Source organism: Notamacropus eugenii, chromosome 4 (assembly GCF_028372415.1).
Source record: "Notamacropus eugenii isolate mMacEug1 chromosome 4, mMacEug1.pri_v2, whole genome shotgun sequence".
Classification (NCBI taxonomy): domain Eukaryota; kingdom Metazoa; phylum Chordata; class Mammalia; order Diprotodontia; family Macropodidae; genus Notamacropus; species Notamacropus eugenii.
The window spans coordinates 352,260,607-352,287,191 of NC_092875.1; the positions used below are offsets into that span (position 1 = coordinate 352,260,607).

General features: G+C 36.0%; 1 protein-coding gene across 2 annotated transcripts in view; it reads left to right on the forward strand.

The window, feature by feature from the left end:
• Positions 1-302: 302 nt before the first annotated feature.
• Positions 303-26,585, forward strand: part of ADAMTS16 (ADAM metallopeptidase with thrombospondin type 1 motif 16) — a 252,081-nt gene continuing 225,798 nt past the window's right edge. Inside the window, exons 1-3 of one of the 2 annotated variants that reach the window (XM_072605378.1) lie at positions 303-732; positions 891-996; positions 12,208-12,533. In XM_072605378.1, coding sequence (XP_072461479.1) covers positions 673-732; positions 891-996; positions 12,208-12,533 — 492 coding nt within the window. In that variant the 5' untranslated portion in view covers positions 303-672. The remainder of the gene's footprint in view (positions 733-890; positions 997-12,207; positions 12,534-26,585) is intronic. The other variant, XM_072605380.1, reaches the window with a different exon arrangement.

The window sequence follows — 26,585 nt, forward strand, 5'->3', positions numbered from 1 at the left end:
GAGGAGCCGAGGAAAGGGAGGGGAGGAGTGGAGGCGACTGGGTGAATTGCTGTGGCTGCCGAAGTTCACATGGGACGGACTGGCAGAGTGAATCCTGCATCGGCAAGCGGGTAGCACCCTCTGGCCTCTTGCCCTCCAGTTCTGCAGTCAATCCATCCTCCTGTGCCACCCGCTCCTCGCTGCTGTCCTAGTGGGGGCTCTGGATCTACCTCCCACCCCCTGCTCCTCCTGCTCCTCCTCCTGCCTGCCTCCCTCCTCCTCTTTCCCCCGGTCTCCCTTTGCTCCCCCTCCTCTCCCTCCTCCTCTTCCCCCTCCTCTCCTGGAGCTCTGAGGGTTCCCAGCTAAGGCTGCTGCCGCTGCCGCCGCTGCCACCCTTCTCTCGGTGCAGCACAATAATAACACTCACTGGCCCCGAGCTCACGCCAGAGAAATAACTCTGCATTAGATGCTATTGAATTGTCTCCCTGGCAGACCTGCAAACAGTGCAGCTGTGGCAAGAATACCTTGCTCTAAAGACACTTCAAAGTCCAACTGGATGAATAACTCTAGAATTCAAATTATTTGAAGCTCTAATATCTGAAGGAAGAGACTGTTTAGGTGTATTAGTGGTGTACTTTGCGTCTTGCAGTGTGCGGTTTTAAATTAGAGGAAGGGCACTGGGGGGCTATCGCCATGACCTTAAGGAGCTGGGTTGTGTCCTGGCTATTGCTGCTCTTTGAAATAGAATTAAAGGTAAGTTGTTTTCTGTCAACCTTTTATTTTTAGTGTTTCTGAATGAATTATTGAGACATATTTTAATTGGGAGGGGATGATAAATTATTCCCAACCCGCTGCCTTTGCCCCCCTTTATTTGGATTTGATCTCATGAAGTGTTTGCAAATGTTTTCTAGCGTGCACCTGCGTGTGCTGTGGAAACAGCAGCTGGCGTTCCTGGAAGCCAAGACTTCCCGCATCCCTCGCTGCACTCACAGTTAGCGGACTTGGTAGAAAACAGTGGTAAGTCAATAAGGTTTGGGATTCTAATCCTCGAAACTCAGCAGCTCATAAATTCTCTCGATACTTGGTTCTATGGTGCTGTAAGTGGTCATAATTGCAAGGAACACATCAAACCCTAATTAAAAAATACTTCTGTGCTTTCTTCTTGTTTCCTCACAGCACACCCCATAATTACCCTATCGTTACTAATTTTTTTTTACTGTATTGCCTTGTAAAACTGTAATGACTTTGCTTACCAGGAAAATAATGTCAAATGTTAGGAAAGGGGCATTCAAATGTGTTTTCTGGGGAAGGTGGGGGTGGGGAAACATGAAGCTTTAAGAAAGTGGTAGTAACTATCTTGGTTTCTAAATCACAGGGAAGAGTTATGATCTATAATTAATATCAGACTACTACTGTTTATGAAATTTAGAATTCCCCTTACTTATTTTGGATATCAAAACAATAGCATATAGAGAGTCAATTGCTCTTCACAGTACCTGTTCACTTTTTAAAGTGGATTTGACTCAAGTCTATGATCTACTTTTTGTCTTGTGGAAGCACTGAAACTTGTAATTCTATGCAAAAAAATGAAAACCAGACCAACTGACATTATTTGGCTTTAGAAAAAATAATTCAGTGTGAAAAAAATCTTTATTTTTATGCTGCAATCATTTTAAGCATCACTATAAGTATTTTGATAATATGGCATTCAATTTGTTGAGTGTATCCCTTCATAGTGAAAACAGTCTTGGGATGCAGGTAGAAGGAGGCATTCTTTTTCTTGAGCTTACGTCTCAATGTATGTAAATAATGACATAGCTAAGAACAGCTATTTACCACAGATTCTCTCTCAATAGCTTTTAAAATAACACCTACGTTTGAGGAAAATAAAACACAGTTATGAGATGAGTTCCAAGAATTAACTGAGTTTGAGAGTTCCTGAGCATAGGAGCATGGCAAGGAAAATAAATGTGAGCAGTTAACACATACATGAAATATTTAAATACTGCTCTACTTGGCACCGAATTGTGTAGTAAAATCCCCAAAACAAAAGAAAGGGCATTGCTGAGATTTGCACCACTGCAAATGAAATCCACTAGAGGGCGCTAAATGTAAACATTACAAAGTGATTGGGAAATAAATTTTTAGTGTTGGTAGAGCAAGGTTATCTCTATTTACAGATTTTCCCCCCTTTTTTCCTGAGTTTTCTTCTAGCCTTTTCCATGACTTAACTTTAAATCATGTAATGCAGTCTCATTATTTTTTTTACATGAAATAAAGCTTTTGAGAGTACTAAAATACCTTCTCTACAAATTGATGTTCCAAGCCTACCCCCAAAAATCTTTTTTTAAATAAATCAAAAGTCAGCTTGGCAATATGTGATCCCATGTCCCTTGCGAAATTTAACTTTCATGAAATAATAAGCACCCGGAGAATAATCTGAGACAACAATAAGTGGGAGGCAAGCTATGTGAGAAGATTTAAAGTTTAGCTTTAGACCAGGGTTTGAATTGTACCTCTCCAATTCACAATCTATGTGACTTTGGCCAAGTCATTTAACTACTGCATGCTATGGTTTCTGTGTCTGTAAATAAGGGGCTTAGTCTGAATGTACTCTAAAGATACTGTCTGTCAAATCAGAAGACCTGAATTCAAACCTCCTCTCTGCTACTTATTAACTGTGTGACCTTGGGCAAGTCCCTAATCCACCTTCCTGAGCCTAACTTTCTTCAGCTGGGAAATATGAGGTTTGAGACTAGATAGCATCTGAGGTAACTTCCAGCATTAGTTATGATCTTTTATAGCTCCAAATTCTGATTATCTCCTGGGTGAATTTGCATGAACAGAATTTCCTTTGAGTTTTTTGTTTGTTTTGTTTTTAATGCCAGCAAAAGTAGATTTGGAGTAATGCGTACTCATGTTATCAAGGACATACATATTTACAATGATAAGTGCTTAGAGTTTTGGCAGGGAAGTAAAGCAAAACAGTAAGATATTATAACAATGATACCTATCATAACAACACCTATCAAGCTAAGTAAAATGAGCTTCTGTTAGCTGCAATGAAATGACATAAAAGTAAAGGCAGATCATAATATAAAACTAGCATTTTAAAGTGCTTTTAGGTTTGCAATAATGCACTTTACATGCTAATTCATTTGACCAGTATAAATCCTTCACACTGCTGGAGACATAACTAAGTATGCCTACCCTACCTACAGACAGTACTTTTAAGTGTCATTTATAGTACAGAGGATCACATATCCATTATTACCATCATCATGTCTAAAAGTATATAGAATGTTAGTGTAGATCAACAAACCATTGGGTATAGGGTTTCCAGTTTAAAAGTGGGACTTAAAAGTCTCAGAAACTATTGCTCTTTCCTATTTTAAGTGACTCACATAAGGACAAAACACAGGAAAAGGAAATCAACATCTTTTCTTGGAGGCAGAAATAGTTTTACACCTTGGGAATCCAAGTGTGTTTTCAGTGAACAAATATACCATCATTTAATATATTTTGTCATTGCTCTGATGGCATGGTCTTTTTTGGCAATGAAGGATGAACACAACAACATTGACTAATAGGAGAATTGCAGCCTCTTCTACTAATTTTCATTCATAATCAGAATAATATGAATCCAAAAAAAAGTAAAGAAGCAAAATTACTTTTCAACTGTTAAACTTTGATTCATTTTATTTCATTGTGTAATTTTTTATTTTAAGCTAACTTTAAAATCCTATTGTAAGATAGACTCAAAACAATAATTGGCATTCGTTTTAGAGCTCCTATTTATTTGACTCAATAGAGATGATGAGTATGAAAGAGCATGCACAAATATCACAGATATATAGGGTTGGAAATTTAGCTTGTCACAATTAAGTTATTAGCGTGACTTGATAAGACAGAATATGTGTCTGCTTATTTTTGCAACCAAACTGGACTCAACTAAGATTGAGCAGTCCAAGGTACTGATATGAGTCACCATAGGGAGAATTTTCCTCTTACAAAACTTGTACATAGGCTCTCTGTTTAATTTAAGATAGCCTAAAAAACAGCAAGCTTTAGTGACATTTTAAAACACTGGCTAAAATTTTTCATGATTAAGACAACCTTTGAAAATATCTTTGAGTTATTTGTAAAGTTGCACTGATTAAAATGAGCATGGCAACTTTACTATCCATAGAGTAATAAGTGTGTGGTGTGGTATATGATTTTTTTGGTTTCTATATTCATTGAATCTGTAGATGTTAGCTTCCAAAACTATTTGTATATCATCTACTAGGTATGCCTGCCAGTGAAAATGCCCTTTAGTCCAAATTGACTCCTAGAGGTAGATGTCTTATCGTGCCACATTTCTTTACCTCCTTTTCCAACAAGGCATGTATCTTGTTCATATCATAGTATCAGAAGGTGTGTAGCAATAAAATTGTTTAAAGATTGATGATCATTTTTGGAAAAGGTAAATATTTATACAAAGAAGCAAAAAAGGGTACAGATTTAAGAGTATGGCTCACATTATTTCATTTTTTTCACTTATTCATTTATTTTGGGGGGAAGAGTTCTTACCTTTTAATTTATTCAATGAGAGCTGTTAAATCACTCTGGTTTTGAACAATTCATATTCACTTTTGTCATCACTTCAAGGCTACAACTAAATTGATAACATTATGAGTCTAGTGAGTTGGAAACTCCCACATTAGAACTGGGGGAGGAAGGTAAAAAAGTGACCAAGCCAGTCAACTGTCTATGTCCCTTTAGTACATAGAAAAGGATTCGGGATGAAAGTGAACATGAATCAATTGTGAGTGATTCACATTAGGAAAAAAGTCCATTAACTTTAGTGATATTGTATTGGAAGTGTTCTCACTTTCCTCCCTTTAGATATACGCGATTTAGTATTACTTAGTGAAAGCCTGTCACCTCTCCTTGTTCTCGTTATAAAAGTATTAACTATTAACTAACTTTTTCTTGTCTTCCTCACTCCATACCCAATAAAAAGAACTTCATAATAAGCTTCCATTTTTCTGTAATCTAAATTGTTGATCAGTAAAATTATAATTATGTCCTTTTCTAGGTAAACTAGAACTAGTATTCAGAAATACTGTAAGTAGTTATTAAGCATACTTATAGTTTCATCATTCTATTTACATGTTTTTCAATGGCTATAGAATCTGGGTTGGAAGGGAACTCAGAAGTTATGCAGTCCAACTCACCCATGAACCAGTCATTCCCTCAATACTTGTCCTCAACAAGTAGACATTCAAGCCTCCACTGAATATTCGCTGAAGTAGCAATGCTATTAATAATATTAACAACAGCAATGATAAAAATGAATAAGATTTGAAATGAGGAAGACTTGAACTCAAGTATTATCTTTGGCACATACTGACTGTATGATCCTGGGGAAGGCACTTAATTCCTCAGGACATAAAGTAGCTCTCTAAGACTCTAAGTCACAAAGAAGGTCTGGCTTTCATTGGTACAAGGTTCCTCACTGAAAAATTCCAATACCAATAAATTCATATGTCCTATCCCAAACCCATGTTCTTGTTAATACTAGTATACTATATCTTGAAATAAACCATTATATTATAATTGGCAAAAAAAAAAATACTAGTATACTATGAACTTATACAAATAGCCCATTCCATTTTTGAATAGCATTTTGGTTTTGGAAGTTTTGGGTTTTTTTTTTTTTTCCCACACATTGAATCGAGCTCTGTCTCTTTATTTTTTTACCCATAGTTCTTAGTTCTGTCCTGTGTAGCCAAGCAGAAAAATTCTAATCATCTCACATGACAGTTTTCAAAATATTTGAGAGGGAATGTAGTATAGATTGCTTGACTTAAAGTCTAGAAAGATGAGGGGTCAAATTCTTCTTTGACTTATTACTTAACCTCCTTCAGCTTCCATTTCCTCATCTGTAAAATGGGGTTAAAATAGGTTTAAAATTGTGCAAAGATATAGCACTTATCTCACAGAGTATTTGTGAAGCTCAAATGAGATTATATATATGAAATGTTTTACAAGTCTTTAATACCCATATTTATCATAAGCACACATATATCATCTTATATTTTTCCATATTATTACTATTATTGAATATGTCTGTAGTGTTTACCTTAATCTTTCACAGGCTAAAACTTCACTTGTTTATCATAACTGAGTGTTCACTAGCTTAAAGATGTTATTGCCCAAATGTGGTACCTAGAGCTGGACAATAGACCAAATATAGTCTGATTAAAATTATTACCATTCTCTTTTGGGGACACTCTTCCAATTTCAATGCTGAAATTCATTTTGAGCTTACAATCTACTAAAACACTCAGTTATTCTTCAGGAAAAAAAAACCAAAACAAAACATTGTCTTACCTCTCCTAACTTATAAATCTGATTGTTTTTTAAGCCAAGTATAAGACTTTACATTTATTTCTATTAAATGTCATGTTACTGAATCTGGCCTTTCTTTTTTTATTCAACCTGTCAAAGTGTATTTCAGATATGCTATTTTAATGGCTAGCTGGATAGTACAGTGGATAGAATGTCAGGCATAGCATTAGAAAGACCTGAGTTCAAATTTGGCCTCAGAAACTTATGAGCCTATGAACCTGGGCAAGTCACTTAATCCTGTTTACCTCAGTTTCCTCATCTGTAAAGTGAGCTGAAGAAGGAAATAGCCAGATACTCCAATATCTTTTCCCAGAAAACCCCAAATGGAGTCAGAAAGAAGTGGATACTACTGGAAAAAAAATGACTGAACAACATTTTAATGGCTGAATTTAATTTCATAAAGTTTTTGTCACTTAATATTTCATGTTTCTTTGGTACAGCATGATCATTGGTACATGCCAGAAGCTAGTGCTTCCCCTATCTATAGAGTCTTCAAAACATTTAGCTACTTAGCTCCCAACTTTAGAACCAGGATAAACCTACTTACGTTCTTTCCCTCTTTCCTACTTTTCTTCTTTTCGTTCTTCCCTCCTTTACTTCCTCCCTCCCTTCTTTCCTTTAGAAAGTTTTATTAAAAAAAAAAAACTTTCTATTGAGTGCTAGAAGTGATCAATTTCTTTTTGACATAACTCCTGCCCCTCTTAGGGCATGAAGAAGAATAACATATAAACATAGGTAATTTATACAACTTTACATAAGAAATGACTTAGGTTCGGGAGGAGGGGAAACATTATGGAGTTGGGAAGAGCTGAGATGGAGAGGAATGGAGCAAGGAAAACTTAATGCAAGTGGAGGTATTTCAGTCACAGAGAACAAGTTAAACCAACCATAATGGTGAATTAGAAATATGCATGACTTTGAGATAGAGTGTTTTAACTTGACTAGAGATAACATATGCAGAAGGGAATAATATGAGGTAAGACTAGATGAATAAAGTGAAGCCCACTTAAAGGAAGTCTTGAATACCAGAAGAAAGAGCTTGAATGTAGTAGACAAAGGGAAGCTGTGAAAGATTTTCAATACCTTATCACATTTCTGCATTAAAAAAAAAACAAACAAACCAATAATGTGACTGTAGTTGTATGAAGAATAATTAAGCAGGGTATAGGAAATGGAGGTGGGAACTTATTAGAGGTTATTTCAGTCTTCCTGAATGGCTTTACTGAGGATCTATGATAGGATTGTGGCAATGGAAGTAGACAGCAGGAGATAGATATGAGATATGTCATGAAGCTGGATTTAATAGTACTTTACAACTTATGTATGATTAATGAATGAGAGAAAAGAAGCAAAAATGGCCTCAGTTTCAGAAAACCTTGGTAAATGGTAGTTCCTATATACTATTATTGGTATCTACCTCAGCTAGAACCATATAAAAGGTGTGTGTTAGCATCTTCCATGTAGACTCAAGTTTCTAAGGATCGTAGGGCTCCTGACCATTTACTTGGATGTTTAACCCTGTGCTTTGCTCAGCTTCCTGGTCCCTGACTACTCTGTGAATCACTGTTTAGCTTTGTACTTACTCTGGTTTCACTGCCTTTTTCTAAGATTTCTTTGACCTGTTCCTTTATGTCTCCATATTTCCAATTTTCACTAAAATGTGACTTTACCACGGTGAGGCCTCTCTCACTCTTTTCAAAGTTATGGAAAGAAGGAAAGTTTGCTTATTTATTATTCCATAATATGTGTATGTTCAGTTGTTTTTCAGTTATGTCTGACTCTTTGTGACCCCCTTTGGGGGTTTCTTGGCAAAGATACTGGAGTGATTTGCCATTCTCTGGCTCATTTTACAATGAGGAAATTGAGGCCAACAGAGTTAAGTGTCTTGCCCAGGGTTATACCGGTAGTTACCGTTTGAGGCTGGATTTGAATTCCTGAAGATGAGTCTTCCTGACTTCAGGCCCAGCACTCTATGCACTATGGCTCCCTTAGCTGCCCATTCCATAGTATATACCACTAGTATTCGATCAGGGTGAGCACATGAACATGTTGATAGATAAGTGCAGAAAGGCTGCCTGGTTTAGTGGACAGAGAACTGGATCCAGAGTAGAGAAAATCTGGGTTTGAATGCTAACTCTCTCTCTTACTGCCTGGAAAACAGTGGATGAGACTCTTAACCACTCTGACTCTCAATAACATTATCTGTAAAATGGAAATAATATCACCTACCTCATAAAGGGGAGAAGGTTGAGAGGGTAAGGATCAAGTGAAATGACATGTAAAACCCTTTGCACAATTTAAAGTTGTACATAAGTACGCACTATTATCATAATATTTGTTCATCTTGCCTTTATGATTTCTGAGCTTGGAAAACAGCTATTCAAATTCTTTGAAAATTCTGAGGCATTTGGATCTGTAGAGCAGTACAATGGACATGCCTCAACTGGAGCACCTTAATTGTGTTGAGAAGGTGGCTCTATCTCTGGCCCAAAGCTTGTTGAAAAGAAACAAAAAAGCTAGGAATGAATACAATTGCCTTAGCCATGGGCATTTTTACCAAAGCTCACTGTTTCAGGTTGAAACCATATAAGAAAGTCACTTAGTGATTTTTGTGTGTCTGTGTATGTGAGTGCATGTTGGTATGTGTTTCAAAGCAAAGGGAAAGACTACAGGAAATATCAGTTATTTTAACAAAGGGTTCTTCTTCTAATCACAATCTAACCCTTGAACAAGGGCTGCAAGGATGCAGAAACAATTTCCAACTGGGCACCAGTGAATCAAGTTCCCCATTTTAAGCGAAGTGAGATCGGATTTTCTGATTTTGCACATATTAATGCTTTAGATAATAAATAAAGATTTAGACTTTACATACTCCATGATCCTACAGCCCTTGGAGATGTTGTACATTTCCCTGTTGCTTTGAGTGAAAGCAGATATGTACACAGAAAAGAATAATTTTTCTAATTAGCTCTCCCATTTTTTGTACTTTAAGTTAAAGGTTACTTCAGATCACTAGGATGACCTAAAGACAGCAAAACTTTCTTATTCCATGATGTTAGATTATTTAAAATATCTTCCTACCCTCCAATATTACTTCTCTGACTCAGGGATCTGGGTTCAATTAAAACATGAAGTGTTAATTCAGAAAAAGAATTAAAGAAAAAACTGATTAATGATTGTCAGGCTATCAATTTCATTATAATATTAATGATAGTTTTCACTTATTTCTTTTGTTGGAATTCTAGTCAAAGTCAGACATTTAGGAGGGCTTGAAGCAAATTGTAGTCTGGTGTCATATCAGAAATGCCTGATGAGGATGATGATGATAGAGGAGGCAGAGGATAAGAAGGAATTCTTATTTGTGGGATTTGAATTAATCTCTCTCAAATACCTTAGGACAAATTCTTAAAATATACAAGAGTATTTCATCAGGTCCTATGAAGAGGCTGTACCAGGGAGACAAAGAACATTCACATTGGCACTGGGTAGAAGGGAGGGTCTGTATCCCATTGTGTTAGTAATGCAAAAATTTAGGATCATTGATTTAGAAATTGAGTGCAGCATTCTCATTTGATAATGCCCAGATAACTAATGCCCAGAAAAATATGATATTTTAAATCATGTTAACAAATCAGAATACACTGATAGTAACAATGAAGTATTTTGGATTTTGTTTTTTATTTTTTCCTAGAGTCTTACAAAACTCCTTTAGAGAAAGCACCTTTAGCCTTTGATTTGCAAAATAATTTACACTGGTATGGAAGCATGTTCCTTTCTATGCGTATATCAGAGACACAAAAGAACAAAAAGCATACTGATATAAGGAAATTTTTTCAAGTAAGCAAGCTCTAGGGCTGAGATCAGGTGACATTCAGCCATATATATCATACTATCAGCAAAATACCATAACCATTAGTTGTTATACACAATCTTTAGATTCAAAATGTTTTAAGTATCCACCCCTAACTCTTCCAAATACACACACAAAGTCATCGTTCCTAGTTGTTGTTCTTTAATATCCACGTATGAAAACTCAAATGAAACTATGATTTCATTAATTTAAATGTCCCTTGCCATGATACAGATTGCAACCCACTTATGCCTGCACATCCTGTGCAACTCTGTTTATTCCACTCTGTCCTCCAAAAAGTTTTCCACTGGGTGACTGTCATTTTGGTGAAGCCTTTCCTTATGTTCTTCTCATATCATAAGACCAATGGAGCATTCTGGGTGGGTTTTCAACCCCTTTTTTCCTTACCCTCACCTCATAGCCAGCCTATGGTCTTTTTTGTCTACCATAATATTTCCCTGATAATATCTCGTCCTCCTGTTCTTCATAACTCCTTATTGGATACCAGTTTCAGCCCCCTCGTACCCAGCATGAGCCTCTCTGTTGCTCTTTGTGTGAATCCATTTTCATTTCTTTAGGGATGTTCTGTTCCATGTCTTGCAGTCATGTAACACCACAGGTAGAACATTGATATTTAAAAGACAGATCTTCATTTCAGAGAGAAGCTTAGGGTCATTAAAAGAGCATAGCAATTTCCTGAAGGCAATCTAGTCTACCTCCTTCCACTTGCTATTCTCATTAATAACCAAAAATATTCTTTAAAATGTTATTGGATCTGAGTTCTTGTGAGATCCCTTGTGATTTCAGCCTCAGATCTCGGTGCAAGTGGCAGAAAATCCAAACATCATCTTAAAGGTTTTCTAAGTGATTTATGCAGATACATGATAGGCTAAAAACTTATAAGTAATATGAAGAAGAATGACAGTGAAGCATGCTGTGCAATTTGATCAGGAGCAAAGGAAACCTTTTCAATAGGAGGCTAACAAATTGTTTTGAATAGGAACTGATATATTAAACAAGAATGTCATAAATTATAAAAAAGTAAATGCAAAAATTATGTGTTCAGAGGTATTATTTTTCAGGATGGGATAACTTTTAATTTAAAAACCAAATTTCTTAAATATAATGAACATTCAAATATAAAACAAACTAAAAAGTGAATAAGAGGAAAACTAATGTTTCATAAAAATTAAGATATTATATATTGAAGAGAAGCCAGATTTACAAAGTAGAAAAAGCAGGACATTTCCATTTTCATAAAGCTTCACTACTTTTTTTTCCTTTTCAAATAAGACCATTGTCCTTTACTTCCTTTGGTTATGGAACATTATGACAGATCAATCAGATAATTTTGAGTGACATTTTAATACTTTTGCATTTCTGTCTATCCGTTAAATATACACTACAAATATTTGGCATATATTAATAAAATATATCAGTACCTATGTATGTGTGTGCATACTATATACACATATATAATGTAGATGTGTATATGTGTGTGTGTGTGTTATATACATACAGGGTGAAGTGACTTGCCCACAGTCACATGGGTAGTAAATGTCTGTTGTTGCATTTCAACTCAAGTCTTCCTGACTCCAGGCCTAGTACGTTATCCACTGCACCACCTAGCTGCCCTATAAGCTAGAGAACTGGCCCTGATGTCAAGAAGCTCATATTCATTGTGTGGCAGTTTCAAGTGACCATGGACAATCTTAATCTTAATACTCAGTCAGTTCTCTAAGTCCATAAATTGCATAACAGTTTTTAATCAGCAGTGGTAGGGGAAATTTTCTCACCAGGAGTTCCACATGCTAAGGAAATCACAGGTCCAGTTAATAATTTGTTTACTGTACAGTTCAAATTAAGATACGCTGCACATCCTCTTTCTTAAATATACCTCATATAGTCGTAAACATTTTAATAATCATCTACAACATTACTCCTTGATTGAACTCTGTTGTTTTCTGCTGTTTGGTCTACAGAATATGAAATTGTTTCAGCTTATGAAGTACACCCAAATGGAGACTACATGACACATGAAATTATGCACCATCAAAGGAGAAAAAGGTCACCTTCTCATCTAGGACATGAATCTCTTCACCTTCGGCTCCATGGATTTGGGCATGACTTTCACATGGATCTTAAAACTTCTGACAGCCTTATAGCTCCTGGATTTATGGTACAAACGTTAGGAAAGAAAGGCACTAAATCAGTACATACTTTCCCACCAGAGGAATTCTGCTTTTATCAAGGCTCCTTAAGATCCCATCAGAACTCATCAGTAGCACTTTCAACATGTAAAGGTTTGGTAAGTCCAAATATATATTCATGGCATGATTTAAAGCAAGATTCAGAGTAACTATGTAGGAAATGAAATGGTAGCCTTGATTATAATACATGTCTTTACAAAACTGAGATGAAAGTTACCAGATAATATCTGTTTAATGTTTGAAATATATTAAATAGCTTAAAATGTTATGTTCCATAATTTTGGCAAGAATGATTTTTGTTGTTTTAATCTGGATTATTGGTGGGGAATGAAGTTGCCTTATGAAGCAGGAATAGGTCTTGCTAATATCAAAGGTCAGATACACATAGCCATGATTAATTTGTTGTAAACTTTAGATAGAAGATGTCTTCCTATAATCTGACTTATAAGGCAATCTAGACGAATGACTTCATGGCAATTAAAATATTTAATGTAGTAGGAAAAGTGTGGGTTCTAAAGTGAGAGTTCCAGGGTTCAAATATGTGCTTTATTATTTATTTCCAAACTGATAAAATGAGGAGTTTAACTATTATGGCTATAATGCTTAAAATATTGTCTCATTTGACCCTTTCAACAACCCTATAAGGTAGGATCTATTATTATTTACAGATGAGGAAATTAAGGCAGACAGAGGTTAAGTAACTTGCCCAGGATCATTGAATTGACCTGTATCTGAGGTTGAATTTAAACTCTGGTCCTGGTTGCAAGCCCAGCATGCTGCAAACTGTGCCACCTAACTGTCTCATAATTTGATTACTCAGAAAGTCCCTTCAGTTTGCTATACTGAGCATTCCATGTGCTGCCTGTCTCACTTCAAATCTGTACGTAAGATCATATATGTAGAACTAACAGGGGATGTTGGAGGATTTCTACTTTAATTCCTTCATTTTACAGTAACAGGAACTAGGATGATGAGAGATTAAATGGCTTGGAAAAAATTCATAGTAGACCTAGGATTTGACCCAGATCCTTTGATGTAAATATAGTACTGCTGCTACTGTACAGTCTTGCTTCTATTTATTCTTCTTATGAGCCTAATCTCTGTGCCTGCAAGAAAAATCCAAAACTCTAATAACCAGTTTAATATCACAGTTGTGAACTGAATTCAATTCAATTCAATTCTGCACATTTTAAAGCACCTACTTGGTGCATAAGAGTGCGCTGGGCTCTGTGTCATTGTTGGAATAATTTCTTTCCCATTTTGTTAATCTAAGCAGATAGTATCAGCTGTATTTGGGGAGATTATAAGGGGAAAAAACACATTTTGCCAAAAGTAGAATTGATCTGAACCTCCTGGGTTGCGGGTTCAAACCAAACTTGAAAACTTGATAGTCTTTTACTTTTGGCAAAAATACAACTTCCTTTTTTATAGGGAAAGAACTTGATAGATGAGAAATTTCTTGGACTGAATGTCTAACCAAATGTTTCTGAAAATATCAATGAGCCAAGTGTGAATAATAAGAAACATAAGATAAAATATTACCTTTGAGTTCACTCAACTTTAAACATTAAAGGAGAAATGTGTTGTCAAAACACTTCAGTGATTTTGCTGATATTAAAGTATTTGGCAAATAGTCTTTCTCTTCGTCCTGAAAATGCTATGAGGCTATAAGCCTTGATCTATTTTCCCCATTTGAAATTAAATTCAGACAGATCACATGTATAAAGTCTTTGCATATATGCTTGCTGAAGATCCAACAGTGAGTGACCATTAAAGGTGATTGCAAAATATGCTGAATATTTACAATCTATTAGATACTGAAGAGGATATGAAAAGATGAGACTTCTGTCTGCTCGTGCTATATAAGGTATATGCATAGATTGTCCATTTTCAAGTTCAGAAGAATTAAATTCAAAACCTGCCTCAGAAACTTACTAGCTATGTGACCCTGCTTGATCCCTGAGTTGCTTAATCTCCCAGACTCAGTTTCCTCAGTTGTCAAATAGGAGAAATAATAGTACCTACCTTACCGAGTTGTTGTAAAGACTACATACGTATGTGTATGTGTATATTTACATATACGCACATATATCTATATGTAGCACCTTGCAAATTTTAAGTGCTGTATAAACATTCACCATAACTATAATCATTATTGTTATTAATTTTATTTTTCAATGCATGTGATGACATTAAAAATGCTCTACGTTGAAAAGTACATACACTAGGAGACTGCCAGGGTGAGATGGTAGTTATTGGAAATATTTGTTATGTATCAAGGCAATTTGGCAGATTTCTTCCCCACAGTTCCAAGGAAAATAGGTGATCCCTTAACTAACTGGGGCCCAAACCACACATAAAGTTGTACGTCAGTGCATGAAAGAAAAGTGTCTCATAGGAGATTTCTTTCAACAAAGACTCCCTGCTAGAAACAGAAGTCACCTGTGGGGCAAGGAGATCTCCCTTTCATTTCAGCACTCCTTAATAGTAGATTAGCTTTTGGAGACCAGCAAAAATTCTTCTCATTCAGGCATCAGGAGTATAAACTCATTAGGAACCACAGCTCTCTGTGAGCCAAGGCTGCTCTGAACAGCAGCACCATGTTGTTAAAACCTTGGCTGAGTTGTCAGCCCTTACAAGTGAGGCCAGACTGGCAGAGTGTTTGGCCATCATGCTCACTTTGATCCTGGTGGGAGTTGAGAGTGACTGGCTAAAGGAGTAACTGTACATCTAGATGAAAGGCAAGGAAGTGAAAAATCCAAGAGAAAAAAAGCTTCGACAATAAACACTGTGACTTTGCATCATGTCCTCTTGGGTTTCCTAGTCATTAATCTTACAAATATTTCACTTCCAGCTCCACTGGTATTTTGTCTGCTCTATGGTCAGTATAAACATGACATAATCTAGAGGGATGATCTTGAGGTTATAGGGCAATTGTCAAAAGATGTGAAGAGCCAGAGGAGCCAAGATTTTTTTTCCCCTTTATTTATTAAAGAGGGAGGAGATAAAAATAATAAATACCATACAAAATATTGAAGTATAACATTTCAAAGCTACACCTCAGCTTTATCCCAATTCTTGATTAATGATTAATTATAAAATTAACATTTCTAATTCACTATAGCATGGATGAAGAAAAATTAATGCACTATACCATAGTGACTTTTTCTTACCTTTGTTACATCCAGTTTTAGGCCAAGTTACATTAGGGTAAACCTCTATATACAAATCTTTTTGTATATCAAAGAGAAACCAAATAAGCTGGCTAAAAGAGTAAAAAAGTAAATCACCAATGCTCTGATTTGCTGATATTAGACAAAAGAGATGTGTGTTAAATCATGTTTCAGGTCAATCCATACATGACTTAGTAGAAAAGAATATCTCATGGATTACTCATGGGATCGTTGATATAGGGCAGTAAACCTCAGGGGTTCAGTAGTCTCCAGATGTTGGGGATCACATGCCCCTATCAATAAAGAAAAAACTACTCCCTAAATGTGTATGTTATTTACAAATCATATATATGTATATGTACTATTATACTAATAATTATGCACATTATAAAATTTAAATTACAGATGTAAATAAAAATGAGATAATGATGAAATGATATTCACTGTAAAGTCAATGTGGAGTTGCCAGAGTTTTTTGAGTAGGAAAGTGACCCCCAATTTAGGAAAATTATGTTTGTAGCTGTGTGTCAAATGAATTAGAGAGGGGTAGAGATATAAGGGAAGCAAACCAGTTTGGAGGTTATTGCAGTCCTCTAGGCAAATGAAAATGAGAGCCTGAGCTGGGGAAAATGAGTAAACAGAAGGGGAATGTATGCAAAAGATGTGTCATAGGTAGAAAACGAAATTTGACAATTATTGACTAAGTAGGGTAAGGGTGGGTAAAGGACAGATTATGAACCTGAGTTATTGGAAGGATGGTTCCCTTGACAGAAATAGGGCAGTTTGGAAGAGTGATAGATTTCAAAGGGAAAGCTAATGTAATGAGATCTGAGATACATATATACATACATATACATATATGTGTGTATATATATGTGTGTGTATGTGTATGTATGTATACATATCACAACCTATCCAGGACTGTTTTTCCTGTGTGACTCATTTTTTCTCACCACAAATGAAGCAAGGCAGTGGAACTCTTAATAATAGTTTTTTTTTTTTTTGAGGCAATAAGGGTTAAGTGACTTGCCCAGGTTCACACAGTTAGTAAGTGTCTGAGACCAGTTTTGAAATCAAATTTTTCTGATTCCAGGGTTGACGCTCTAGTCACTGTGCCATTTTGCTGCTCAATGGTCACTTTCCTGGAACACAGACCATGCCCCTCTATGTAGTTATGAAGGTCATGGGGAATGGACATGATGAGAGGGGAAAGGGATTTCCCAATGCTAAGATGTAGTGGTTAGATGATAATAGTCTGAAACACTTATGCCTAGGCATAGGTGAGGGGAAGAGAGGTGAGGGAGACAAATTGGAACTTTCTCAGTGGATGGATAGGATAGAATGAATTATTGGGGGAAAAGAGTAGGTGAGTTGTATTGGACATACTCCCTATGATTAACTACTTCTCTATTTGTTCCGAAATTGTTTTGTTCCTTTCAAACATGTTTTTCCATTTTTGGGGTATTTACAAGGTTGTTTACTTCTGAAAATGCTGCTGTAGTCCAACTCACCCACTCGCACACAGATGAGGAAAATTATGCCTAGAAGGGTTTAGTGATTTGTTCAAGCCAACATAGTTAATAAGCAGAGATGGAATTTGAATCCAGTTCCTCTGAATCTAAATTCCTTACATTTTCCATAGTACATTCCATTAATAATGGGATTTTAATATTTAATTAATAATTAATTTAATAATGATTTTAATAATTTGTCATAAATTTAATAATTAATAATGGAATATTTCATTTGTAAGCATAAATGCATAATGCACAAGAAATGTATTTTAATTAAATCTTATTCAGTCACCATTGAATTATTCAAAAGAGTGAAAAAGTGGAATAACTGCAATGCAAACCTCTTGATGGTTTCTAAGTATTTTCCGCTTTCTGGTTCTAGGAATTTTAATGCTTTAAGTTTTAAACTATACACACACACACACACACACACACACACGTATATATGTATATGTGCATATATATGTACACATATATACACATATACATGACTTATGACTTCATATATGTGTATATACATATATAGAAACATAATGTATATCTATCTATATAATATATATGTATATTATTGATGTCCTTTTTAAATACATTGTCTAGATTTTCCCCTTTATCTCTACAATATCCTCCCCCAAAAAGCCAGCCTTTTTAACAAAGAATTTTTTAAAAAGAGAATTAGAGAAAGAAGATTTTTAAAAAGCAGTATTGATAAACATAATGAAAATATCTGATAGCATATGCAGTGGACTTCCACCACCACTGCAAAAGAGTGGCCAGAGATGTTTTCTATCTCTTATTTCAGGCCAAATTTGTTCTTTATAATTTTTCATTAGACATTGTCCGTTGTTTCGTGGTTCCTGTCATTTACATCGTTGTAATCATTGTATTTGTTTCTCTGACTTTGGAACTCAGTTCACATAGGTCTTTCTGTGCTTTTCTTGTATTCATTGTATTTATCACTTCATATAACACAGCATTCCATTCATTTAGCCATTCTCCAATCAATAGGAATTTTCTTTGTCTCCAACTCTTTGAATATTCCTATTTATACTGAGTCTTTTTTTTGGAGGAAGGGACCTCATGACGCCTTTGCGGTAGCTGCCTAGAAGTGGAGTCTCTGATTCAAAGGGGATAAACATTGTAGCCACTTTATTTACATAATTCCATTTTGCTTTCTAGATTAGTTATACCAATCCACAGCTACGTCAATAATATATTAGTGTGACTATCTTTTCGTAACTCTTCCAACATTGAGTAATCCCATCTTTTTGTCATATTTGCCCATTTGCTTGATATGAGGTCAAACCTTTGTTTCTTTTCTGATTCACATTTTTCCCTTATTAATGATTTGAAGCATTCTTCCATAGAGTTGCTATGTTTGCTAAAGTTGCTAAAGTTTGCAGTTCTTTTAATTTTGCTAGGCGTGGCGGGGGGGGGGGGTCCCATTTGATATTTTTTCAAATCTTTTTTTTTAAACCAGGAATGAAGTTTTACTGGGTTTTTCATATGCTGATTTATTCAATTTAAGTAGGGGAAAGATGATAACAGTTGACAACATCATGCAGTACAGCAGCGAAACAAAGATCCCCCCTCTGTCTGTGACCTAGTGTTGACTTGTGCAGTAATTCACTGTGACTGAGAATTTAATGAAGTGTACCTGTAGGAATCAGAGAAAGGTTTAGTGCTACCAGAGATCTTAGAAATCATCCAGAGGCCTAGATCACAATGGCAGTAAATGAGAGAGCTGAGATTTGCACCCAGGTCTTCTAAATCATTATTTAACAAATTGTTAAATATAGGGTGGGAGAGAGAAAAGTCACAGTTGACACCTAGGCCTTGAACTGGATAAATAGTTGTGATTTTGACAGGAGTAGGGAAGCCATGACTGGAATGACAATGGTGAGGTGGTTCTGGGCTGGGCTGGGTTTGAAATGCATATGTGACATCCTCATCAGGAGAAAGTGACAAAAGAGAATTAAAATGTATGGGCCATATATAGATTTGGGGCCTCAGTTTGGACAGGCTAGTTGGAAGTTGTAAACATGGATGACATCAGCAAGAGAAATATTATATAGAGAGAAGAAGGCTGAGGAAAGAGTCTAGGCATACCTTGTATGGTATATTTGAATGTTATACGTAGAGATATAAAGACTTCATCAAGTAAAGATCATCTTAACAATGAAATTCATCTTTGAAAGGTTAAAAAATAGTGGAATATAACAAATATTCAACTAGGTGGTATGGAAGATAGAGTGTGGGGCTTGGAGTCAGGAACACATCTTCCTGAGTTCAAATCTGGTTTTAAACACCTACTACATGTGTGACCCTGGGCAGGTCACTTAACCCTGTTTGCTTGTTTCCTCATCTGTAAAATGAGCTGGAGAAGAAAAAGGACAAACCACTTCAGTGTCTTTGTCAAGGAACTGGGTCACAAAGAGTAGGACATGAAGGAAATAACTCAAAACAAATATGAGTAAATGTGTAAAATTCCTTTAGAACATGGGTTATTTTCATTTTTGTCATTGTATCCTCAGAGCTCAGCACAGTGGCATATAGTTGCTTTTCATAAATGTTTGTTAAATTGAATTGAGGGTTGATAATGGCACAATTTAAAATGTAACAGTACATTTAAAGGATTTGTGATTTGAGTTTGAGTACATCCTTCACTGATGGGAATCCATGATCTATTCATATCTTAGTGAATAGTATTTATGTGCTGTTGTCACCAAAAATCACTGCGTAGCAGCCAAAATTGTGAAGATGAGTCACTTTGAATTTGTGAAGTCTGATCTTTAGCTGTCTCTAGTTGTCAATTAAAGCCCCCTGCTATCTTTCCAATTTTCTTAAAACTTATAACTCTCCACATATTTTTCAATTCACTGACACCAACCTCCCTGCTATTCCTCAAACACGATACTCCCTCTCCTCCTTACTCGTAAGTATTTTTCTGACTGTCCCTCATGCCCAGAATTAGCTCCCTTCTCATTTGGACCTCCTGGCTTCCTTTAAGTACTAAGTAAAATCCCACCTTCCATAGGAAGCCTTTCCTGATACCCAGTCCCCATAAAAATTAGTCTTCCCTCTCTTAATTGTCTCCAATTTATCCTGTATATATAGTTTGCATTACTTAGATTTTCTTGTTGTTGTTTTGCTTTTTGTTAGGTTTGGGTTTTTTGCATATTGTCCCCTGCATTTGACTATGATCTCCTTGAGAGCAGAGACTTTTAACTTTCTTTGCATCCCCAGTGCTTAACACAGTACCAGACACATAGAGCTCTAATTAAGGCTTGTTAACTGATGCCTGAATAATAATCATAAATAATAAGGACAAATTCTGCATTGTTTTATTCTTGTAAATATTAATTTACATATACAAGGTATCACAAAGTTCCTAGGGCAGTTTGAAGCTTTAATAAAGAGCTCAAAATATTATTTTTATTTTAAATATTATCTTAAAAGATTTTTAAGCTATCAAAACCTAAAACTGAACTAAGACATTGGCTAAACAATAGATCATTCCCTACCCTATTCAACTGACCATTTGATCAACGTTTGTTGAATTAAATTGAATTCTCTTGCACAACTTTTTATTATATTTTTTCATTTAGCAAAAAAGCTACTCTCTTTCTCTCATTCCTACTCACATTGTGAATTAAAGAAAAATAGAACCCCTGTTACAAATGTGTATACTCAAGAAAAACAAATATCTGCACTGGACATATCAATATATCTATATCTATATATCTATATCTGTATATATATATATATATATATATATATATATATATATGTCTCATTCTGCTCTCTGCGTTCTTCATCTTTCTATCAAGAAATGCGGTAATACGTTTTGCTGTAAGTCCTCTGGAGTCCTCCTTGTTCATTACACTGATCAGAATTCCTAATTCTTTGAAAGTTGTCTGTATTTAACATATTGTTATCACTGTAAAATATTCTCCCAGTTCTGATGACTGCACACAGCATCAGTTTGATATGTTTTCCTACATTTGTCTCAAGTCATCCCCTTCATCATTTCCATCAGCCCAATAGTATTCTATTACATTAATATACCATAACTTGTTCATCTGTTTCCTTATTTATTGGTGACCTTTTAGATTCCCATTCTTTGCCATTTCAAAAGGAGATATAAATCTTTTATGTCTTTGGTTGGTTTTGCTTAGTACCAATCCCTCCTTTACACTACCCTCTTTCTAAATAGCTTCTCTCTCCTATTTCTCTAGTGAGTGAAATGTATTTCTGAATACAATTATATGTGTGTATAGGTTCACATATTCTTCCCTTTTTTGAGGAATAATAGTTCAGATGAAAGTAAGGTTCAAGTGTCAACTTCTCCCTCCTACTTCCTCCTCCTTGATTGTATAGTGATCTAATTGCACACACTGAATATTTGAGATAATTTCCCCTAATATTCCTTTCCCATCCCACCATGTACTCTCCCTGTATTCTCTTTCCATCCTTTTCTTAAGATCATCAAGACATAACTTAACCACCCACTGTTCTTATCTAATTAGATACCCTCTATGACTCTTGGTGATGATAGGGTTCAGAGGGGACACATCCATCATCTCCTTATATTTGAATATAAGGATTTTATCTTTGTTTAGTTCCTTATAATTTTTATTGCTGTTTACCTTTTATATTTCTCTTAGCTTCTATGTTTGAAATTCAAAACTCCTATGTTTCTCTGTTCTTTTCATTAGAGATGCCTGAAAGATCTCTATTTCATTAAAATATCTTTTATTTTTCTTCTGTAGGTTCATATTGAGTTTTGCTAGATAAGTTATCATTAATTATAGCCCTATATCTTTGTGTCTTCTAAAATATTGTATTCCAAGCTATCCCCTCTTTTATAATGGTGGCTGCTAAATCATGATTCTGACTATGGCTCCTTGGTACTTGAGTTATTTCTTTCTGGATGCTTGTAATATTGTTTTTTTTCTTTGACCTGGAAGTTCTGTTTATGACAATAATGTTCCTAGGAATTTCATTCTGGGTTTCTTTTAGGAGATCACTGATATATCTTTTTTTTTATTTCTACTTTTCTGTATAGTTCTAAGAGATTTAGGCAGTTTGCTTTTAAGACTTCTCAAAAAATGATGTCTAGGTTCTTTTTAAGGTCATTATATTCAGGGACTCCAGTGATTCTTAATTTTTTTCTACTGAATCTGTTTCCTAATTCAGTTGTTTTTTTGTTACGATATATGTTTTATTTCTATTTTTTTCAGACTTTCACATTTGATTTAAAATTTCTTGTTGTCTCATGGAATCATTGCCTACTATTTGACCCATTCTAATTTTCAGGTAGTTTATTGCTTGGGAAGGTTTTGTGCCTGTTGTACCAAGGTGCTAATTGTATCATTTATTTATTCCACAACTCTCATTTGTTTTCAGGTTTTTTCATCTACAATCTCATTTCATTTACAGAACAGTTTGAACTCTTAAAAAATCCCTCTTCATTTTTTTCTAGGATTTCTAGTGTTAAGTCTATGCCAAAGATATGTTTTTTCTTTGAAGCCTTGCTTATAAATATTTTGGAGTTATTCCCTTCTTCCTTTTGAATGTTTTGATTTTTTTTTTCCTTTTTGCTCATTCTTCTAGTTTATTTCCTGACTTCCAACTTGAATTTATGACCAGGGTCTTTGCACTTCTGGATAGAAGGTCTAAACTGATCCTGCTGCTGATTTCCTGGTTGTTGTTTCATTCTAACATCTTAGGAAGAGCTCAGGCTGGGAATTTGAAAGCCTTTGATGTTCTCTGAGTGGTCTAATCCTGGGTACAAAATGATTGTTGCCAACGCTGTAAGTTACTGATGTGAGGTAGGGTCTGAGCAATAGTAGTCTAGTATTGGACTCAGCCCCTGTCAGTCTGCTGAGAAATTTTGCCAGTTCAGAGTGACAGAACTGTGGGTTGAGATTCCTGTCCTAGTTATTCCTCTACAGTCTTCAGATTGGGCAAGAAGCAAGAACTGAAACCTTCCTCTTCTCCTGGGGTCTGAGTCACACTGTTGCTGTTTGCTTGTGAACTTGCTCCTCTCTCCATGCATCAGCTAGAGGTTGTGGCAGCTCCTTACCCTGGAATACCTCCCCTGGGCATGTCACCTCCTTAGTCTGCTCTGGATCACTGACTGAGAACTAGGTAGTGGGAGACAAAGATGCCAGATGGTACCCATTCATATGCTGTTGCCATAGTAAGGATCTGGTACCTCTTCTTATCCTGGTGCACAATTTATCCCTGGGTATTAGAGTGCTCTGCAAAGCTACTTCTGAATAGGCTTCATCCCCAGTCTGTAGACCTCTCTATCTCCCTATGTTGATCTTGGCTGGAAAAATTACTGTCACTCTTTTTTTTTAATTTTCCCATTGGGATTTAGTCAGTTGCTGTTAATAGATTTGTATTAGAGTAGTTTGGACAGAGGCAGGATGGCGGAAATCTTGCTTCTTGCTACTCTACCATTTTGGCTCTACCACTTCTTGTGTAATTTTGAGAATCATGTAAAACATGTTATCAAGTGGTTGTTGACACTATAACTACATAATCACATCTTTTTTTATTTTTTAAATATTTAATTTTCATTTTCAACATTCACTTCCAAAATTTTTAAATTGTTCCCCTCCCTCACCCCTTTCTCTCCAAGATGGCATCCATTCTGATATGGGTTCTACTCATGCATTCCTATTAAATACATTTTTACATTAGTTATGTTGCATAGAAGAACTATAAAGAAAGGGAGAAACCATGAGAAAAACAAAACTAAACAGAACAAAAGAGTTTGCTTCATTCTGCTTTCTGACTCCATACTTCTTTCTCTGGATGTGGATGGCATTTTGCGTCATGAGTCCTTTGGAAAAGCTTTAGGTTCTTGCATTGCTGAGAAGGGCTAAGTCTATCAAAATCAGTCCTTGCACAATGTGCCCGTTACTGTCCATAATGTTGTCTTGGCTCTACTCACTTCACTCAGCATCAGTTCATATTAGTCTTCCCAGGTTTTGCTGAAGTCTGCCTGTTTGTCATTTCTTATAGCACAATAGTATTCCATTACATTCATATACCACAACTTGTTCAGGCATTCCCCAATTGATGGGCATCCCCTTGATTTCCAGTTCTTGGCTACCACAAAAAGAGCTGCTATAAATATTTTTGTACATGTGGGTCATTTTCCCATTTCTATGATCTCTTTGGGATATTGCTGGGTCAAAGAGTATGCACATTTTTATAGCCCTTTGGGCGTAGTTCCAAATTGCTCTCCAGAATGGTTGAATGAGCTCTCAGCTCTACCAACAATGAATTAGTGTTCCCATTTTCCCACATCTTCTCCAACATTTATCATTTTCCTGTTTTGTCACATTAGCTAATCTGATAGGTGTGATGTAGTACCTCAGATTGTTTTGATTTGCATCTCTCTAATCAATAATGATATAGAGCTTTTTTCATATCTATAAATAGTTCATAATCACACCTTTTGTAACAGATTATCCTGCTCAAAATATAAAGAATAGTGGCAATTCATTATAAGTGATCACATTGCTATAAGATCACACAAGGGCTGGGGAAAATAATATTGTTTAATATTATAGGACAGTATTGATTATCTCCAAGTCTTTTTCTATGCCTCATCATAGTATGCAGGTGACCCTAAGTTTTAGAAAGCTATTCCAAGGAAAGCAAGTTCTGGCAAGGCTCACCAATGGAAAGACTATGGGTATGGGCCTAGCCATAGATTGTGTGTTACTTGAGAACTATCCTTGCTAACTTCAAAGAATCTTCTAATAGGATCATAGAACTCATAGGACCCAAAGATCATATATTTCAGTTACAATAGTTCTCAAAGATCATGTAGTTCAGCCTTCTCATTTTATAAATTAGGAAACAGAGGTTCAGAGAAGTAAATAACAACTGATCACCCAGGTAGCACGGCTGGGATCAACTGATGGTCAAGAATTTATGAAGTCCTTACTATATACCAGGCTTTGTGTTGGGGATAAGCAGATAAAAACAAAATAGTCCCTGACTCCAAGGAGTTTACATTCTTTGGTTGGGGCGGGGATTGCGAACAATATGTACAACTACCCTCCTTTCACACTTTAATGGAGATCCTCAACTGAAGAGCCTTAGGAATAGCAATGTACCCCAGACCACAGTCCCACCTCTAGCCCTAAGGTGATTGCTGAGGAGTGCAATCTCTGTAGAGAAGGTGTCCATCTTTTCTGATGAAAACCAACATCCATTGCCAACCAAATATCACCAACTATAGTTAATTCCAAGAGTCCAGGAATTGGCAGCACCTCCCAGACCACCAGTACTACGTTCATCCTAGCCCTCTCAAACATCATCCTGGGTTTCTTTTTTTTCCACCAGTGTGAAAAAGTGAACTGATAATTACTTTCTATATGTGCTAAATCCTCAGCTCCTGAAGTCCCAAAAAGAAAAGTTCTGACCACCAAAATCCTTGGTACTGTCAAATGCTTTGGGTCAGAAATAAGTTATTCTATCAATGGAAATTAAATAGATGAAGAGGTATTACCATCTGCTTTGTCTTTGCACTCTAGGGACCTGGGGAGCCTACTATCTAATGTGCAGTTGAAGCCTTCTATGTGTGTTTTCTCTCCCAATGGAATGTGAACTATTGAAAACAGGGGCTATCGTTTTCTCAGGTCTAGCATGTCCCAAAGCTTACCTAGTAAGGCAAGGAGAAGTTGTAGGCTTTAATGATAGATGTATTAGCCACACTTATAACCAAGATCCATGAAGTATTGAAATTTGTTGTATTTTCCTTCTTAAATCTTCTTCCAATCCCTATTATAATATGTCAATGAACCTGGGCTCTCAAATGCTATACCAAGGCCTCCCAAGCTGGAAAGACCTATTATATGGTGGTTTATTTTGTGAGGAATTTCTAGCTAGGTAAAGACAGGCTCATCACCAGAATACTTGCCACCAAGTAATGTCTTGTCTAGGTACAGCAACTCATCAAACCACCTATTAAGGCATAGAATATCATAATTTGAATCAATTTTGATTCTCTATAAAATTAAATTAACTACTGACACATCAGTACACAATTTGATAATTCCATAGATTTCATTATCTGGTATTCTGATGACACAGAGTATAACCCATTCCCACTTCTCATTCTCTCTGCTGTAACTTGTGGAAATATCCTCCTATGTATTCTCTAAATGACATTCACTGGACATATTGGGGCCTTCCTCTAGATCTTCTGATATTGTATTGGTACCACTGGAGTACATAGACCAGGGGTGAGGAACATTTGACCCTAAGGGTCCTCAAGTGCAGCCCTTTGACTGAATCCAACTTCACACAACAAATCCCCTTAATAAAGGATTTGTCCATAAAACTTAGACTCAGCCAAAAGGCCACACCCAGGGGCCTAGAAAGCCACATGTGGCCTCAAGGCTACAGGTTCCCCACCCCTGACATAGACTGTCCA